Source organism: Zootoca vivipara, chromosome 8, assembly GCF_963506605.1.
Source record: "Zootoca vivipara chromosome 8, rZooViv1.1, whole genome shotgun sequence".
Taxonomy (NCBI): Eukaryota; Metazoa; Chordata; class Lepidosauria; order Squamata; family Lacertidae; genus Zootoca; species Zootoca vivipara.
In genome coordinates, this window is record NC_083283.1 from 29,222,866 (window position 1) to 29,242,793 (window position 19,928).

Here is a 19,928-nt window from a genome sequence, read left to right on the forward strand (position 1 = left end):
TGAAAAGCAGCAGAAATTCCAAAAGGTGGTCAACCTCTGATGGTAGGAATGAACAATAATCTCCTGAGGCATTCTGGTTGCAAATTGCTGGAAACCAGAATACTGCTCTAGGCACTCTTCTTAGGCTGTTTTGAGAATCCTGGCAGCAAACTGTTGTTCATTATCCATTTCTAAATATCAGGATGAAAGCTGTCCAAGAGATTGGAGAAGATAGTTGATACTTGTAGTCCCAGACATCAGGCTCTTTATGCAACAAGTCCAAGTCCACAACAACACAAGGGAGCACAGAGGAGCCTTGTTTGGTGGCTGCTCCACAAGTCTGGAACCTGATTACCTTGCATGGGAAGCTTTCACTTGGTTACATTTGTCCAGTTACTCTGTCAGCCTAATCTACATCATAAAAGTTGTGATGATACCGTAGGTACCACCCTGTGCTACGGTAATTGGAAGAAGCATCCATAGTTCTCAAAGAAGTCCACTCTTAGTCAATGCCTTTTTTCACTCTCAGGTACTGACTGATACCTGAATTTCTTGAAGATACATGGGATAGAATTGTATGTATGTAAAGGTGTTGGCTGCAGACTAGGCAAGTGATTTACATCTTATTAACACTAAGCATCTCATCTGTTATTTAAACAGAGAAGCACGGGTGCTGTTCTCCTAAGGCTATGATATGTTAACTGTAGCCTGTGATAGGCTGACTTTAATCAGAAGTTGGTAAATACATAGAATCGTAGAACATATACAATTACAAAACAACTGCAAGTGAATCAATTAGAAGCAAACAAAAGCAATACATGAAAGCAACTGTTCGCTGAGACCCTTTTGCTGAGTCTCTTGCTGGCATATCAGCATGAATTTGCATATGTTATCTTGATGACAATCAGAATGGAATACAGCTGGCATTTTTATACTGCAAGCTTATCCCTTTAACTGTCGCCATGGCTTTTCTCAAAGAATCCTAGGTATTGTAGTTTACTGAAGATGCTGACAATTCCCTGTTAGAGATTCCTAGTTCCTGCTTTAGGACTACAGCTCCTAGGGTTCGCTGAAGAGAGGGAAAGACTCTTAAACTGGCTTGAGGTAAAGACATCACCAGTGCCCATAATTAAGTAAAGGTAAAGGGACCCCTGACCATTAGGTCCAGTCGTGAGCGACTCTGGGGTTGCGGTGCTCATCTCGCGTTATTGGCCGAGGGAGCCGGCGTACAGCTTCCAGGTCATGTGGCCAGCATGAGAAAGCCGCTTCTGGCGAACCAGAGCAGTGCACAGAAATGCCATTTACCTTCCCGCCAGAGCGGTCCCTATTTATCTACTTGCACTTTGACGTGCTTTCGAACTGCTAGGTTGGCAGGAGCTGGGACCGAGTGGCAGGAGCTGGGACCGAGCAACAGGAGCTCACCCCGTCACAGGGATTCAAACCGCCGACCTTCTGATCAGCAAGCCCTAGGCTCAGTGGTTTAACCCACAGCACCACCTGCGACCCCATAATTAAGTAGTTAAGTACAAATTTATCTAGATTGTAATGTCCCCAGGGCTTATGTATGTAAAGGTGTAAACATTAAAACACAATATTAAATGTAAATGTAAACACTAAAACACAATATTAAAAAAAGTTTTAAACAACTTACAACCACAAAAAATAAGATGGGTCCTAAAATATATATACAGTACTCCAGGAGTCAAAAACCAGCGAAAAGAGGTGTGTTTCCAGCATACTCTGGAAGCTGTATAATGAAGGTGCCAGACTCAGTTCTGTGGGGAGGGAATTCCACAACTTAGGGGCCACCACAGAGAATGCCCATTCCCAGGCCACCACCCCAAACCTCTGAGGGTGGAGGAACTACCAAGAGGACCCCATCTGCCAATCTCAGTACCCAAGAGGATCTTTAGAGAAGTAGGTGGTCTTTCAGATATTTGGGGCTTGAGTCTACACTGCTTGGCAGTGGCTTCTTAAAGAAGCACCAACTTGCATTTGTCAGCTGTATGAGTTAAAGGACTTTCTAAGAATCTGCAGAGAATGTTCATAAATACTGAACTAATTCTGAATAGAGCCAGGGTGGTACCGGTAGATGCCCCTTCAAAGGATCACAAAAGAATTCACTGTAGAAGTTTGCCACATTTTGGAGTGAATTAAGACTTCAGCTTACTTTACTCTAACCCAGAGACCAGGTATCTCAGGCTGGGTGGCCAAGCCGCTCTGTCTGCTCTTCCCAGACCACGCTTCTCCACGACCAGCCTGGCTGCACCTTCTCCTCAAGTGTTTTTGCCTGACTGGAATGTGTCCCTGAAATCTGATAAGGCCTTTTACCTGCCTGGATGGAGGATACAGATATGTGCATGCATGGGTGGAAACCAGCCTACTGCACAAAGGTAAAATTCACAATCAGTGACCTGCTTACTTTTGCCTCAGGCTCTGCCTCCCACTAGCATGTGGTACCCCCCGCCCCCAGGAAGTTAGCCAAAGGAAATGAAACATTGGCTGAAAAACTTTCCACACCCTTTCTTCAGCCTGTGCCAAAACAGCTTAATAAAGCCTAGGTTCTCCCTAAAAATAGTGCCCCAAGACAGAAGATATGATGACTAAATTCTACGGTACTCAAGAGCTCCTAAATCAGGGCAACACAGTTTGTGATCCATCTATATGTGCTGCCTCACCAGAGGTCTAAAAAACCTCCATTGCTCCCACAAGATTTGCAAAAGAGGTGTTATCAAGCTCCTGCTGCTATTTGATAGCTGATGGGAAATAGTACGAAATACAGTCTGCATGCAATTTTGAGGTCAGGCAAGCTGAATGGAGGCTACCTGCCATCTCATATATGCCTGCATGACAGTTGCTTAGCACTACCCCCACCCCAGTGTTTTTACACTCCCAAGCAGGCAGCAGAACCTGGGGGTTGATCAAATCCCTGGTGGGGGTTATAGGGCCGCATTTAGCTTGGAGGGAGCGATCCCAAGCTGTGTAGGCTTAGTTTAGCATTTGAGAGTACTTGATGGATGACACACAATTATATTTAGTATCTTGGAACTGGTGTACAATAGTTTTAAAAACACAAGTCTATGGTTTAGTAATATGCAAGGATATCTAGCACCTGGCAGTACTTGATAGTTCGCATGTAATAGTTTTTGACAGTACTCGATGCTGCTGAATAGTATGCAATGGCATTTAACTAAGTAAATGAATTCGGTATTAGAGAGCTGGCAGCTTTTTCTATTTGACAGCTTCCAAAAACAAAACAACCAATAGGTACTAACAATACCAAACCACTCAAAATTCTGAAGCAATATTCTCCATTCAAAAATATTCCTTTGGAAATCTCATATTTTAAAATTTAAACATTGGAAAGTGGAAATTTGCTGATTCCTTGCTAATATAAGACTGTCTCTAAAATACTTACTGCTAACTAGCCAGCCAGCCTAGTCAACATGAGATTGAACTATTACCAACAATCTTATTATATATTATTACTGGACTCAATCCAGAGGTCTCATTTTCTCCCATGTTAAGAAGTGGTGGGAAGCTGGTTTTTGTGGATTTTTCCCTCCTGCGGCCCCTAAATATCTGTTTCAGTGGATTGGAGGAGCCCCTCTGGTACCATGTTGAAGCTGGCTGGAAGAAGATGGATGAGTCAGTCAAAATCACTTCCTTCCCCTTGTTTCAGGTGGAGCTTCCACAAGAGGTGTAGTGGTCTGGGATCATAAGGGATTGGTGAGTCAAAGACCCATTACAACTGTATACAGTATTTGCAGCAGGGTCCCAGCGGAGACCTTGTCTCCAATGTTCTAGAGCTGTCCATTCATCATGAAATGGGAGGTTTTTTTTAAAGCCAATGATTGGAGCCAATCAGAGTGAAAGGAGATGGGTCAGCCAGAGGATTGGCTCCTAGGGTCACTCTATAGGAGCATAGCTGCCAAGTTTTCCCTTTTCTCGCGAGGAAGCCTATTCAGCATAAGGGAAAATCCCTTAAAAAGGGGGATAACTTGGCAGCTATGTATAGGAGGCAAGTGGGAACAACACCAAGGAGGAGTTTATCTGTATGCTCCCAAACTAAGCATTTAGGAACATAGAAAACACAGGGTGCTTCGGTTTCAAGAGAATGGTGTACAAATGCGATTACGTACAATGGAACTTCAAGGAAAACACAGCTAAAGTCATTCCAAAATACGGTACTGGAGCACTCCAAATCATTTGCCCATGTATGCATGCATAAAATAGCAGATCTAGCCGAAAGGCAACACTTGGAGATCCCAGCATTGATCACTGAGATGCACCCCTAATAATAATAATAATAATAATAATAATAATAATAATAATAATATAATCTTAAAAGGGGCATGGCTGTGAGGGGGCATGGTTTTGAGGAGACATGGCTGTGACTTATCAAAAAGGGACCCTGCATTTTAAAACTTGCCACCACATTACTGGTCTCCACTGGACTTAGGTCCCTTCTGGAAATGGACGAAATCTGAATATAACCCACAATGTTAAAAGTTAGGTGTACTTCTGATATAAATTGGTATGATGCTATAGAGATACTGTATAGTGTTGTAGAGAATGTGAAGGAAGAACCAGAATTGCTTTCATATGAAGCAAACATTTTTGGATACCTATTTTTAAATGCTTCTTAAAATTAGGGCTATTTGGTTAAATGCTCAGATGGGCTACCCAGATCTTTGAATTGCTGCTTAGGGATGTTTATTAGTCTTGCATATCTCCTCCTCCTGTTGCTGCTACTAACAGCCTCTATTCACCTGGTTGATTTGTTTTGGTGATTTACTGGAAGCTTGTAGGGTCTTCTATTTGTAACAGAGACAATATATTTAGTGAATACCATAGTAATATGAATACCAAGCCCTAGCTTGCATGTTTTGTAATGATCACATGCTTACTCATGAGAAGTGTAAAAAATTGAAAGGAGCCAGTACAAATATGTCCTATGGCCCTTACAAAAGGCCTCTGTAAATACCCTCTCAAAAATCCACAGTGCATGACACAGGGGAGGTATGTCTGCATCATTTTGTGTTTCTGCCTCTTTCTCTGCTCTTTTAGATGTGGCAGCCATTTTGTGTTATGTCAGACACCGCACAGCAGCCATTTTGTGACTGACACCCATGGCCCTTGCTCAAAAGCCAAATGTGCTCACTTGCCTCGAAAGGTTGGTGACCCCCTAGAACAGCCATAGGCAAACTCGGCCCTCCAGATGTGTTGGGACTACAACTCCCACCATCCCTAGCTAACAGGACCAGTGGTCAGGGATGATGGGGGTTGTAGTCCCAAAGCATCTGGAGGGCCGAGTTTGCCTATGCCTGCCATAGAAGATGGAAGTCCATTCTGTATCATGCATGCTACATGTAGCACAGATCCTTAGACAGATACACGAGGACCATACTAGAATGGGCATGTCTAATGCTTTGACTTTGTCATGCTTTTTTTTGCTACCTCTGAGATAAAGCATGTAAAGAAACATCTCATGCTGCTGATGGTTCTTGGTTACAGTTATGTGTCTACTGTACTGTAATGAATTTTTAGTGGGGGGTTTGGGGGTTGTGTTGAGGTACCCTTTCTTAGTGTTTGGACAATAACTTTGTCTTTGGTAGAAGTTGCCTTGAGCTCTTCAAAACAACTTGTAAAATGTTTTTAAATAAATAAAGTCGTAAGTGGTAAGCAGGGCACTGGGTACCATGTTTCAAAACCGTAGTGGTATTTGTTGGGAGCTGGAACCCCTTAGATAAGGGTGGGAGAGAGCAGTGATTATTGGGTTTTTTTATCATGTATTTTGTGCTTTTATATTGTGTTTTTATGTTGTGAACCACCCTGAGAACTGTGGATGGAGGGCAGTGTACACATTTAATGAATAAACAAAACAAAACATGTAAGGCAGAAGGCAAGGAGCCCCAGAGAAGGCAGAACCAGAGACAATGACAAGGCACAGCCAACTAACTTTGCCTCCATCCTAATCCCTGCTGAGTTCTACAACAGCAAGGAGGAAGAAACGGTTAGGCTGTGCCACTCCCCAACTCCCCGATTGGTAGTAAGCAAGAAGACAGGCAGTTAGGATTTGGTCAAGGGCAGACTGGCGGGGAAGTGCCTCATTTGCCCTAATGGACCAGATTCTTAAAACACCCACACTTAGAAGATTTGCTCAGCCAAAGCAAAGGGTATGTTTAGCCTGAAGAAGAGAAGGTTAAGGGGTGATATGATAGCCATGTTCAAATATATAAAAGGATGTCATATAGAAGAGGGTGAAAGGTTGTTTTTCTGCTGCTCCAGAGAAGCGGACACGGAGCAATGGATTCAAGCTACAAGAAAGAAGATTCCACCTAAACATTAGGAAGAACTTCCTGACAGTAAGAGCTGTTTGACAGTGGAATTTGCTGCCAAGGAGTGTGGTGGAGTCTCCTTCCTTGGAGGTCTTGACAGCCATCTATCAGGAATGCTTTGATGGTGTTTCCTGCTTGGCAGGGGGTTGGACTGGATGGCCCTTGTGGTCTCTTCTATGATTCTATGAAACAGTGGTTGGTTACTACTAGGAGCAGAAAATAAAGGTACAGACTGAAGCAACACCAATAGGAAGGGAAGTAGGAAGGGAAGAAAATACCTTAGCAAGAATTGGGAGCAATCTAATTCCCCCTTTCCACGGGAGTATGTCCCACTGAATTTAGTGATATTTCCTTCTCAGTAGATACACATAGGCTAGCTAGTCACATTCAATTAAGTGGGCCTTACTTCTGAGAACATAGGATCACCCTGTTAACGCAGCCTAAAGTTTAAATAGTGCCTTGTCAGATTCATCCATCTCAAGCGCTCATCCTAACTGAAATACTTCAGGACAATTACAATATATATGTGAGTGTTTTAGATAAATAAGGAAACTTTCACTGGAATCAGCTAAAGATGAATTGATAATTGTTATATATACAATTACTGAAATTGGGTGTGTGCCATGGACGGCAGCACTGCCATTTTTATCTGAGTCACATTAAAGTCTTTGATATGTTCCTAGCAATTTTCTGCTTTTAGTTTTGTTCTTCTCATGACAATTATCTCAGAAATCCATTTTAGTTATGGTTGATTGGAATACAACCTTTAAAAGCAGTTTTTGCAAATTAAGCTGAATAGATCAAGTAAAAATACTTGTATTTAATAGTACCATTAAAAAAACCAGATGACTGAAAGAGCTACTTATTTTTAAGAAAATAATCCTCATAATATGACATAATCTTCAAATGTCATTTTCAGTATATTGCATGAAAATATTCATCCAAAATTAATAATCCAAGTAATTATTAATGTCACTTTTCTGCTCCCACAAATTCTATTGTGTTCTGACACAGCTGCACAATCAATATCAAATGTAAGAATTGGCACAGGGTGAAATTAAAATAAATCCTGGTTCTGTTTTCGGATTGCCCTAAGATATCCTAACAAAAAAAATTCTTATCAGCTTTGAAAATGGCTGGCTTAGAAACATGTATATACTTCAGGCTGTCATGTGAGCAGGATATAAAAGCTTATAATCATAATTCTACATCCTACCAAAATATGGTTCGTCAGAAAGGTCCATAGTTCAGCCTGAAGCGGCAAAGCAGAAATGGGTATACCAGCCCTAACATGCACAGTGTATAAAGTGAGAGAGTTTAACATTAAGCTTGTGTAAGTAGAACTATGTGACTTGGCTCTAAAGTAGTGTCTGGAGATGAGCATTAACTGCTTTCAGAGCTGGAAGTGATACAATAAGACATTTTGCTTTCCACAGTACGCACACTCATACCCACAGTCAACTATGTGCACAGGTTTTGCATATTTTGAGAAATGCAGGTGCTTTGGTATAGGTATTGTTAATAATAATAATAATAATATTTTTATTATTTATACCCCGCCCATCCAGCTGGGTTTCCCCAGCCACTCTGGGTGGCTCCCAACAGAATTAACAGCATAATAAAACATCAAACGTTAAACACTTCCCTAAACAGGGCTGCCTTCAGATGTCTTCTAAAATTCAGATAGTTGTTTATTTCCTCCTGATGGGAGGGCATTCTACAGGGCGGGTGCCACTACTGAGAAGGCCCTCTGCCTGGTGCCCTGTAACCTCACTTCTCGCAGTGAGGGAACCGCCAGAAGGCCCTTGGAGCTGGACCTCAGTGTCTGTGCTGAACGATGGGGTGGAGATGCTCCTTAAGGTATATGGGGAATTTTATGTTCCATTATCTATTACCTCTAGGCCATGGGCCTGATGTGGCCTGCCATAGCTCGTTCTAGCAGAGGTGGGCAGGAGGGTTGCAGGGAGGTGAGCAAGAGATATGGCAACCACGGGAGAAGAGCTTTGAAAGTGTAGATCAGTCCAACTGCTAGTTGACCTGATCTGTAATTTCAGAGGTGTCCCTTGGGCCATTGACCAACAGAAAGAAAGACTCTTGTGTAAAACTCTGGACAGCTGCTACCACTTAATGTTGACCAGGGGGCACTATCCTGGAAGATCACAGGTGGTTGTGATTATGATTGTGGACATCATATTATGATACCTAAATATTTTCTTCCTTGAATACATAACTTTTCAATGTAGTCGTTTCTAAAGAACTTGGATGCCATGTTGGGTAAAGTCAACAACAAGAATGTATTTGGCTTCACAGATCAAATCAGCCTATCTCCAGATTTCAGCATGGGTCATTCCAACATCCTCATTAATTTGTTGCCACTTTGCTTTTGTTCGACATGATTCCTATGGGATATGTGGTGGTCCAAAAGAATAGTCACAGACCTGAGTCTTTAATCATCTGTCTGCCCCAATCAGATGCAAAGAGTGGAAGTCTGAATTATAGTGAGGAATGTTGAACCCTCTTTTTGCTTATTACTATTATTGCTGTTGTAAGTCCCTTTGGGTTGCCTTGGGTAAGATAAAGTGACTAACAAATTTAATAAATACTACTACTACGGTACTAAAATTTGTTTTATAGTTATATTATAAATGTGTATATATATATATATATTGGATGGGCTTGATTTTATATAGAGACAGACTGCTTTTGTTTCATTAGGCAGCATCTTTGAAGCATTTATTTTGGAGGAAAATAATCAAATGGATGGTGAACTAGTGTGACACCGCTAGGGTAGTGTACAAAGTGTAGGACTCTGGTTCGAATTCCTACTTTTTGCCACAAAATTCATTGGGTGTCTATGGGCCTGCCATTATGACTCCCTTCAGATGTTATGGCACCAGACCCATGTCCCAGTTGCACAGAAAAATAATATTCAGGTAGGCAGCCGTGTTGGTCTGACGCAGTCGAAATAAATTAAAAAATTGTCCAGTAGAACCTTAGAGACCAACTAAGCTTGTTCTGGGTATAAGCTTTCGTGTGCATGAAGAAGTGTGCATGCACACGAAAACGTATACCCAGAACAAACTTAGTTGGTCTCTAAGGTGCTATTGGACAATTTTGTAATTTATTTAGAAAAATAATATGGCTGTGTAGATATGATTTTTAAAAGCAAAATATCTCATTGGGTAAGGAATGTAGGAGCCTCACTCTGACTGCCACATACCTTTCTACAATCCCTCTCTCAATATGCTTTCTTCCCATAGGCAAGCTCATTTCCAATATCTGAGCTCAACAGAGGAAGATACCCCTGCAGTATGTGTACATCATATATTGTTAGACTCCACCATCCCAAACTATGGGCTATGCTAGCTGGGGCTCATGGAAGCTGATGTCCCACAACCTCTCAAGAGTACCACATTGGCTACCCCTGATGTAGAGGAGAGTTGGAGAACCACTTTATAATGCTCCTTTAAATGCGGACCATCTCATTTTCTCTGGGAATGGAGCAGATATGTGTTTAAATAGATGATCCTTGCCCCTGCCCAGAATAAATGCAAACAGGGTTTGTTCTCTGTTATGAGTGGCTTGAAGGAATGCCAAGGCAGAAATCTAATAAAGTACTGTATAAATCAGGGGAACCTGTGGACCACTAGATGTTGCTGAACTACAAACTCCCATCAGCCCCAGCAAGCATGGCCAATGGCTAGGGATGATGGGAGCTGTTGTTCAGCAACATTAGTAGGGCCACAGGTTCCCCAACCCTGATATAAATCGTAAGGAAACATTACAAACACAACTTGCAACTGCTTATAACTCAGACAGAAACACATTTCAAATTTTAGTACAGAATTGTATAAAGCTGGGGGGGGGGGGATTTATGGAAACCGGTAACAGCTATGTATCTGAGACTTCTCTGGCCTTGCCATGTGACACAGCTTCTGGATTCCAGAGACCACAACAAGCCAATAGAGATTTTAGGACTATACATACTCTCTAATCCTCAGTTATACATGTTGTTGTTGTTGTTGTTGTTGTTGTTGTTGTTGTTGTATTAATGATATAGACAATTATATTCAGAAGCGTGTACTGGCTTTGGATCATTATGTTCTTATTTTTTTTTAATCAAGAGAGCAGCTTCCTATAAATTTGGCAACAGGAACTCCTTGACACTTTCTGAAGACTGAGTTACTAGTCTTTAAAAATCAAGTTGAACAACATAAGCATGCATACCAAAGAATGGTGGACATTCTGAGAAAAATAATAGCATTCTTGTTCTGTTTTAGGCCAAATTGTGCCCTACTGTTTTGTGCAAGCGACACATTAATTACAGTGATCAGCACATTTTTGTCAAACTGGCTATGATTTGGAAATCAAACCATGAAATAAAGCTGAAGTGTTGGAGATATGGTTTGAGGGTTATGGCCTAAGACATTTCCCCACATTAAACCCAATATTCTAATAAATTCACATTAATGATGCTGGTAGATGAGACACAATCCATTAGCCTGTATATGTCTAGGCACTTAAGCATGTGGTTGTCTAGCATCATGTGTCATAACCTAGTGATGCTTTTAGAATGGAGAGCAATGAACACGCTTCTGTCAGAGCTTAGCTCTTTTAAGTTCCATTGATTTCAGTGTGAGTGTTAAGTATGTGCTTAAATCTCTCCCCCATTTAAATGAGTGGCACTAAAAAGTGCTTAAATTTGGCTGTTCTTGATGTATTTAGAATAAAAGCTGTGACAGTTTGAAAAGAAAGGATATAGTTAGGTTTTGATAGGAAAAACATGACCAAAGCAGCAACAAAGTGTCATGGGAGACGCAAAAAACCCCTGCAGATATGAATCAATATTCCTCGAAAACAGGGAACTATACATGTTTTTACTTAAACAATTTATATCTACCTTTATCTTAAAATTGGGCAACTTCCAATGGCTTTAAAAATACATAAAATATAAGTGCAATACATAATAAAAATGAGATATGAAAACACTGTAATTTAACAAATCAAAGATCGCAGCCAGCTTCTATGGTAGAATAAAAGGTGGATTAAACAGGAATGGCTTAGCTGGTCTCAAGATTGCAGATAGTGAACTTTCCTAAGAAAGGGGCAACCAATTTTAGGGCTCCTTCCCCAGTATGAGTATTTGCTCATAATTAACAGTAAGCACCTTAGCCCTAAGTGCAATTTAACAGATGGTGGGACAAAGAGTTGGTGATAGCCATCACCAACTCTTCCTGGTAAGATTTTACAGTAGGAGTAGCCATCCTCCAGATCACATTTTTGAACTCAAAACTCCCATCAGTCCCAGCCAGCATGGCCAATCTTCAGAATAATGAGACTTGTAGTCCTGCAAAATCTGGAGGGCCACAGATTTCAGCACCCTGTTTTGCAGGCATTTACAGAATGCCAGACTAGATGGGCTTATTCCAGCAAGATGCCCCCTTATTGTAATTTCACATAGAAAGAGAATTCCTCTGACATGTACAGGTTTCTTAACTTCCCAACTGAACACCCATTGCTCACTCTGGCCTATCTTTTAGTAGGAGAGGGCTTCTAGATCTGAGCATATGCCCTTGACATATTTCTTTGAAAATCAGTAACTGGCGAGGACCTCTGTGCTGAGCTGAAATGACCAGAATTCATGCAGTTCTTGGAAAGCTGGTATCTTGATGTCAGGGCCCATGTATGATGGAAAGTCAGCCTAAACCATTAAATAATGCTATACATCTATTGTCAAATCAGTGTCTAGTTCTTCATCTATTCATTGATCCATTTTCCTTGGAAGTATATATCCCACAGTGCAATTATCTGTCTTAAAAATAATTGACAGTCTTCCAGCTTAATGAGAACCAAGTGTTTCTCTCCCACACTGAGATGAAGACTGAATATCTGCGTTCCCTCTGGAATAGCAACTCTACTTCCCTACCCTAGGACATTAATCAGAGAATTTTGCAACTGGTATAGGATTCACCCCACCTCCCCCCTAGAACTCTGGTGCTGTTACAGGCTTAAGTTCAACAGATATAGCTTTCCCATCACTGTATCTTTTAGTGAGAAAAGGCAAAGAGCCTCAGTGAGGAAAGAAGATTACAACCATACCCAGTGGGAGGGGGAACAAATGGATTATATTTTAGCTACCAAAACATTCTTTCAAATTTGAATGTGTAAACAACTCAAAATAGTTTTGCATAAGCAGTTTTTCACTAGGGATATTTAGAGGAGATACAAAAGCCATATTCAAATATTTGAAGGGCTGCTGCAAAGACAATGGAGCAAATATGTTTTCTGTTGCTCCCCCAGGTGGGGCCTGAACCAATGGGCCCAAATTACAAGAGACAGGATTTAGACTAAGCGTCAGGAAGAGCCTCCTGGTGGTTTGAGCCGTTTGGCAACAGAAGGGACTATCTCAGGAGGTGGTGAACTCTCCTTCATCAAAGGTTTTGAAAAAGAGGCTGGACAGCCACCTTGGGACATGGCTCAGCGGTTGAGCATCTGCTCCGCATGCAGAAGGTTCCACATTCAATCCCAGGCATCTCCAGGTGGGTCTGGGAAAGACCCTTGTCTGAAACCAGGCTTGTCAGTGTAGACAATACTGAGTTTGATAGACCAATGGACTCAGTATAAGACAATTTCCTTCGTTCCCATGCTCTAATACAGTATTCAAAATATTTTGGGGGAAGAGCTGCAGCTCACTGGTAGACCATCTCCTTTGCATGCAGAAGGTCTTGTGTACAATCCCTGACATCTCCATGAAGGGCTGGGAGAGAACCCTGTTTGAAAACCTTGAGAACCACGGCCTGTCAGGGTAGACAATGCTGAATTAGATGGACCAATGGTCTAACTCAGTCTAAGGCAGCTTCCTAGTTCCTATGTTCCTTTCAAGGATGCTTTAGCAATGAATCTCTGAATTGGCAGGATGATCTCAGAGGTCTCTTTCAGCCGTATGACTTCAGTTCCATTTTTTATTTTTATTTTTAAAAAAACTGAAAATGAAGATGTTATTGTCTATGCAGTAATGCAGTTAATCATGGTGGTTTTAAGAATAAGCCACTGCATTTATTTATGCTAGCAAACAATACCCTTGGTAAGTAAGTAAGGCAGGCCTGAATAGTGGAGTGACTAGGAAGGGTCTATTAATCACCAGGGTTAATCGGCAGCTGCTAGTGACTTTCACCACCTCACCTGCATTGGATTCATGAAATCCTCTTTTGCCAAACCCTGAAGATCCCTTGCCGACTGTGGCTATGGAATTCTGAACAGGGGCCTTCTGCAGTGACCAGTCTCTGGCTGACTACAAATTATCAACACTGATTACCCGATTGCAGCATTGGGGAGGAGTGGGAAGGGGATGAGGCCAGACTCCTGTCTGGCTGCATTGGCATAAACAGCTGTCTCATGCCCTTCCCTCTGGAATAACAAAGCCCTCTGCCAGTGAGCTGGAGTGGCTTCCTGCAGCACTGAACACCTCGAAGCCCCACTTTAAGGAGTGGGGTTCAGTGAGCATCCGTATTAATTTTGGACTAGTGAGAGTGCAGCAAATGAGCAAGATTCCTAGGTGACGAGGCTTTTGTTTGCAACAGGGAGGACCAGGGGGAAGGGGAAAAAAAGAAAAAGAAATATGAGATCTCCCCAAGTTGCCTGTGTGTCAGTTGGTGTGTTTTTTTGGGGGGGATCGGTACCCCCTTATAATATATTGGTTTGATTTTTTTGCAAAAGGTGGAGAAAAGAATTGGGTATTTTAAAAGGGCATTTCAAGATGTGTGATGCTGGTCGCCAAACCGTCTCTCTTCACTTCCCCAGTACCCACCGCGCCCTTCACTGCAATATCTGTTTTCTCCACCATAAAGCAGTTTTATTGCAGACTCAGTTTTGGGATGGAGACGAAAAAGTCAGAGAAAGAGAGAGAAGGGGAGAAGGAAAGAGGGGTCAGAGGGGCAAGAGAAAGCCCGTGGCACTCTTCCAAACGATGTTAAATAAATCAGGAGATTTTACTGACACCAAGAATAACCTTTCTTGGTATCAATTCCGAAAACACAGCTAGCTATGATCGCGACCTGCAGTCCTGACTGCTGGAGAGCTCTTGGTTAGCACTGCAATGAGCCGCTTTTCAGATGCGGAGGGAGGCTGGGTGCGGTGCAGGGGTGTGGCTGGGGGGGTTGCTGAGTCTACATGTGTGTGCGTGGAGAGGGGGATTTGCTTCTGCTTTCAACGAGACAAAATAAAAACAAGATCGCTGGAGGCATTACAGCAGGTGGGGCAATTCTAGCGGGATGGGGAGAAGGAAGAGGTTTGTAATCCAGTGACCTACTTTTCTCTCCCCCCCCCCACAACCTGGCTACTAAAAGAACCAGCCTTTAGAGATCAAGGGGATCAGAGAGGTTGCTGCAGAAACAAACAACTGGAAGGGAGCGGAAAACCGATGCTGATGGCAATAGCTGCAATTTGGAAAGGGCGAAGTGGCTTTTCTTTCCTGTCCTCCAGCCCCTTCTTTTTTCTTCCTTGCTAGCTGAGCGTTGGGAGTGGGTGGGAGAGAAAAAAGCAGGGGAGGGGGAGGATTCCCCAGTGCGCCTGTGACTAGGCAGCAGTAGCAGCAGCAGCAGCACCAACAGCGATATGGGTGGGGTCGCTCTGCATTGTGTCGGGCTGCTGGAGTCTGTGGCGTCGCTCTCTCTGCAGGTGCGCTCTCGCCGGGAACGCCCGGGGCAACGGCTGCATGGCAGCCTTACACAAAGAAAGCCAAGGCGACCGCAACCCTAAATCCCCACCCTACAACAGGGTAAGGGGAAAAACACACACACACACACACACAACCCGTCCATCTTTAACACAAAGGCAGCGCAACCTAATTCTTAAACCCCCTCCTTCATTTCCTCTTCACGCAATAAAGATTGTTGGACTTAATGCCGTCTCCATCTAATCCAAAAAGACCGACCAATTTCGAGTGGAAAAGGACTGGTCAGTTTCCCCCAATGCATTCTGCTAAACTCCCACCGCCTCCGGTTGCAAACACCAGGCGATGAGCAGGGCGTGATTTTAGGAGGCTGAAAACAACTCCGCATAAAACACAGAATAACTTGTTCCTTTTTGACACACGCCAGTCCCACAAAAGTGCTCTGGAAATGGAGTTTCGGGTTTACCTGACCCAAAACACTAAACGAGACCGCTAGGATTGTAATCGGATTGCACTGTTAAATACTCCGGATGAACTGATTTGTGGCTAGAGGTGTAAAACAATCGAAGTGAATTGTTCTTTTAAAAAGTAAACCAGAGACTTATGAGGAACCCTCAAATTCCCAGCTGCTTCCAGGTTTTGGCTGTAATAAATAAATAAATAAACAACAACCCAAGGAGAATAATAGAAATAAAAACAATATTTTTGATTATTAGTATTATCAGCGCTCCGTCAGCACCACGGAGAGCGGGTTTCTAGAATAGAGCAGCTATTATACAGGATGAAGACAAAAGAGATGGTGCTATTTCCTTACCCATTGCAGTTTTAGCCATTGTGAGGTGTACAGACGCTCAGAGGTTGTGAAGGCAAAGAGGTCCAGCTACAGCAGTGGAGGGAGAGAGAGAGAGAGAAGACTAAGGCACTGAGTCAGCAGAGCGGGGCTGTGCAAAAGAAAGAGCAAGAGGCAGGAGCCCATGAATAATTATTACTCCTCTATCCAAGCAGATTGGCTCGAGAGGTCCCCTGACATGACTCCTGCAGAGCTAGAATCTCCAAGCATTAAATATTGATCTGCCAATGGTGATGGAGTATAAAGTGCCAGAATGCGGTTTGAAATGGAAATTGGCTCTTGAATGCTGCTACCCCCCTTTCGCTTTCCTTTCAGTGGTACATTCCATGTCAAATGCTTAATGTCTTACATGAAAAGCCTATTGGTCTTGAAATCTCTGGCTGTTGCTACCTGTAAAACATGCACAAATGCACTTTAACATGTTTTATGGTACTAATAGGAGGAGGCCGGGGAGAACATTAGACAAAAATTACCTAGTATTACAGCTGATTTTGCATCCATGCAGTGGAATTATATGTATATTGGCTGTAATCCTATGTACATTGTCCTGTGAGTAAGGCCTATGGAGGTCAGGGAGACCTACCTCTGAGTAGACATGCATCAGATTTCATCATGAGTGTATTGCTAACACCAATAGTCCACTGCTTTTTAATGTGTTTTGGCTTGCCTCTTATCAACTCTTCTTGTTATCATGCATATCATAAAAATAGCAGGTAGCCAATAACCGAAAAAAGCAAAGTGTGGGATCATCACTGCAAGATTCCAAAATAAGAAGAGAAAATATGAAGTTTGACATCCACATTGTTAAGAAATATAGAATGATAAGGCAGAGAAAGTGTGATGGCTGCCAAATGCATTAATGGAAAATGTACAGCTTCATTTGCTTATGTACAGTATGTGTCTGAAATTTGGGAACAGGGGAAATTCTCTTGTGAACCCAACGTGGGACAAGAATGAACCTGTTCTTTCCTCTTCTGCGGTGTGGTGACAATGGAGAAATAAAATTTTATTACCGTATGAGGTGGCCTCATTGGAGTGTGAGAAGGATCAGCACTAACCTCTATTCCATCAGTGTGAAAAGAACTGTTAGCTTGATGGAGTGTGTATAAACCATAGGGTTTTTAAAATGAAGAATGGAAATGGCCTATTCACCACCGTCTTCCAATATTTTAGTGCTCTAAACAATATAGAAACAATAAGAAAGTGGCAAAGCTTGGCCTGAGACTAGCCAATATAAATATAAGCAGTCGAGAAATTGCAAAATGATCAGAATACAATCCTGAGGGGAAAAATGTGTTTCAAGTGGCTCAACATCTCTCTTGTTCTCTCTGATGCAATTATATATCCAGGTGATGATAATTATCTGATTTAATTTCTGCTGCCATGTTTCCCTTCCTTTGTCACAACTAAGCACTAATGTGATTGCCAAAAGGGCTGTGTGTGTGTGTGTGTGTGAGAGAGAGAGAGAGAGAGAGAGAGAGAGAGAGAGAGAGAAGGACACCCACCCTCCCCTCTGATCCAGTAGAGCAAAAGCATCAATTTGTGCTTTCACCTGATAATTTGAGTTGGAGAGAATTGAAATTCATGTAAGATACTGACTCAAAGATGGTGTGCTAGAAAGGACTATGAACACAGCTTGGGGGGGCGGGGCTAAGAACTAATACCAGTGATCTTCTTTCTTTTGTAATATTTGATAGTCAAAGTGATGGAATTAAATAGTATCCTGAGATTTACCACAACACATACTTCTTTGTGAGTGAAAATAATTGTGAGGTAGCTATGATGAAAATGATTGGTGGGAAGGATTTGTCAGGCACCCACTGTGTGTGTGTGTGTGTGTGTGTGTGTGTGTGTGTGTGTGTGATGTTAGGATTTTCACTCTCTAATTTTTAAACACATCTCACCTTTGTCTCACTTGAACATCCAAGGCTGGTTATAAGAATATCAAAAAGCCAAAAATGCTAAAATCACATTATTATTATTTAAAACAACACCACCCCAGAAAATCCAGTAGAGAACTAAAACACAATTAAATTTTTTTAAAGCATCAGGGCAGATTTCATTTGTCATACTTCAAAAATCCCCCCGGAACATCTGTGCCTTCACAATATTCTGAAAACCAAGAAGGAGCAAAGCATTCTCAGGAAGGGGGTTCCAGAGTCTGGATGCAATTACTGAAAATCCCCTCCTTCTGTTATTATGGGCTCCAAAGCACAATAGCAGCATTTTGAATTGGGGCCAGAAGTAAACTGTAAGGCAATAAAGATGATGTCTTATTGATGTTATAGGTTCCATGCAATGAGTCCCAGTTAAGATCCTCTCAGGTGCATTTTGAACCAATTAAAATTTCTAAGCAACTATTACAAGCAGGTCCACATAGGCAGTAATTTGGTCTGGCTATTGCCAGGGCATGTACAGCTAGGACTAGGTGAGATGTTCCCGGAAACAAAGGTGTTTGTGCATTCTAGCGGAAGCCCCAAATTGTAAACCTGACTTCAGAAAGTGATTTGGAGTCACTGGTATATTGGTTAAATCTTGCCCAAATTTTCAGACTGGGATGGCAGTTTACAGTATGATGTGAGGACCTTGGAATTTCTCTTCAAGGCCTTGACCTACAGCACTGATGGAGAACCCTTTTCAGCCCGAGGCCACATTCCCATCTAGGCAACTATCTGGGAGCCACATGCTAGTGGCATTCCCTGGTGGGGAAAGAATTGCACAGCCAACACTGTCCTCCTGCCCATCAACCGATATCAGTGATGTCAGCTAATGGATGGGTATGCATGGTTTGGGGGCAATGGCCTCTTGGTCCAAATTGGACCCTCTGGTGGGCCAAGATTAGCCCACAGGCCAGAGGTCCCCCCACCCATTTAGCAGGTATGATTCTCAGTTCATATCCCCACAAAAATGTTGAAAGTCCCAGGTTATTTGAAACAAATATTAAAACAACCATTATAGTCCTGCTGAGAGGGCAGATGGTTGATATTTTCCAGACCAGAGACAAGGGTTGCTGATGCACTGCAAAGTCTTGCGGGAGAGCACAGGTGCTGCTTGACTTTGAATGAGACAATGTTTGCTGTACTGAAGTGAAAAAGAAAGGATTCATGTGTTGGAATAAGAGGACAGCTCTTGTAGCAAGAGCCCCAAACACTGGTGACTTTCTTTGGATTTTCACCAAAAGGTTCTAAAATCTAGGCTAAGAAACAGAAACCAACCCACAATGAGGTTGCAGATGAGAATAGTCATAATTATCAGCTTGTGGCTGCCTCACACACAAGCTTTGTCCAGGACTTCGGGCTCAGCAGGCAAGCAAGAATGCAAGTCAGCAGCAGCACTGGAGCTCTCCTTGGTACTGAAACACGCTGCAGCTTTCCTGACTGTTGCATTGCCAATTGAATCACTTAGCTGAATCATAAGAAAGCTTGCTTCACCACAGCAATGACTGGAACTGTGGGGGGGGGGGAGGGGAATGAATCAGGGTCTAGCTTGGGGAACACCCCCTGTATATCTGTTGCTTCCTTTCTTTATACGACATTTTCTCCAACATAAGAAATCAGTAGCTTCTGTCAGTACCTTGCCACTTTCATTATATTCTCACTCTGTTCCTTTCGTCTGGCTATAAAGTATGAAAGCTAAATCCCCCCACCCTCCCATCTGAGCTGGATTAGGAATAGGAGATGTGATGTAAATGATGAATGGGTGTAAATGGGATGGGCTGACTTCAGTTAACTCTTTGTGTAGCACAATGTGGCCTCCGTAGATACAGCCATAAAATAACCTTTACTTTTTATCTTAAAAAGCAGATTCTCTCTTCTGAAACAATTTAAAAAGCAAAGCTCAGTAGAGAGGGGGTGTGGGGAAGGGGATGCTCTCTCTCTCTCTTCTCTCTCTCTCTCTCTCTCTCTCTCTCTCTCTCTCTCTCTCTCTAATTTACAGAGAAGAGAGAGAAAGGTAATGGCTTCCTTGAGTCATACTCAGAGGGGATACAAGAGCATTAGGGTATTGTCTTTTTTCCAGTGCAGGAAACAGTGGTTTAGTGGTAATGTATGATGTGTAGGAGCTCATCATGACAGGTACACACACACAC

At 42.4% G+C, this 19,928-nt stretch overlaps 1 protein-coding gene across 1 annotated transcript in view; it reads right to left on the reverse strand.

Annotated features, from left to right (window-relative positions):
- Nucleotides 1–15,915, reverse strand: part of STMN2 (stathmin 2) — a 39,341-nt gene extending 23,426 nt beyond the window's left edge. Inside the window, exon 1 of the mRNA XM_035126226.2 lies at nt 15,806–15,915. Coding sequence (XP_034982117.1) covers nt 15,806–15,824 — 19 coding nt within the window. The 5' untranslated portion in view covers nt 15,825–15,915. The remainder of the gene's footprint in view (nt 1–15,805) is intronic.
- Nucleotides 15,916–19,928: the final 4,013 nt, after the last annotated feature.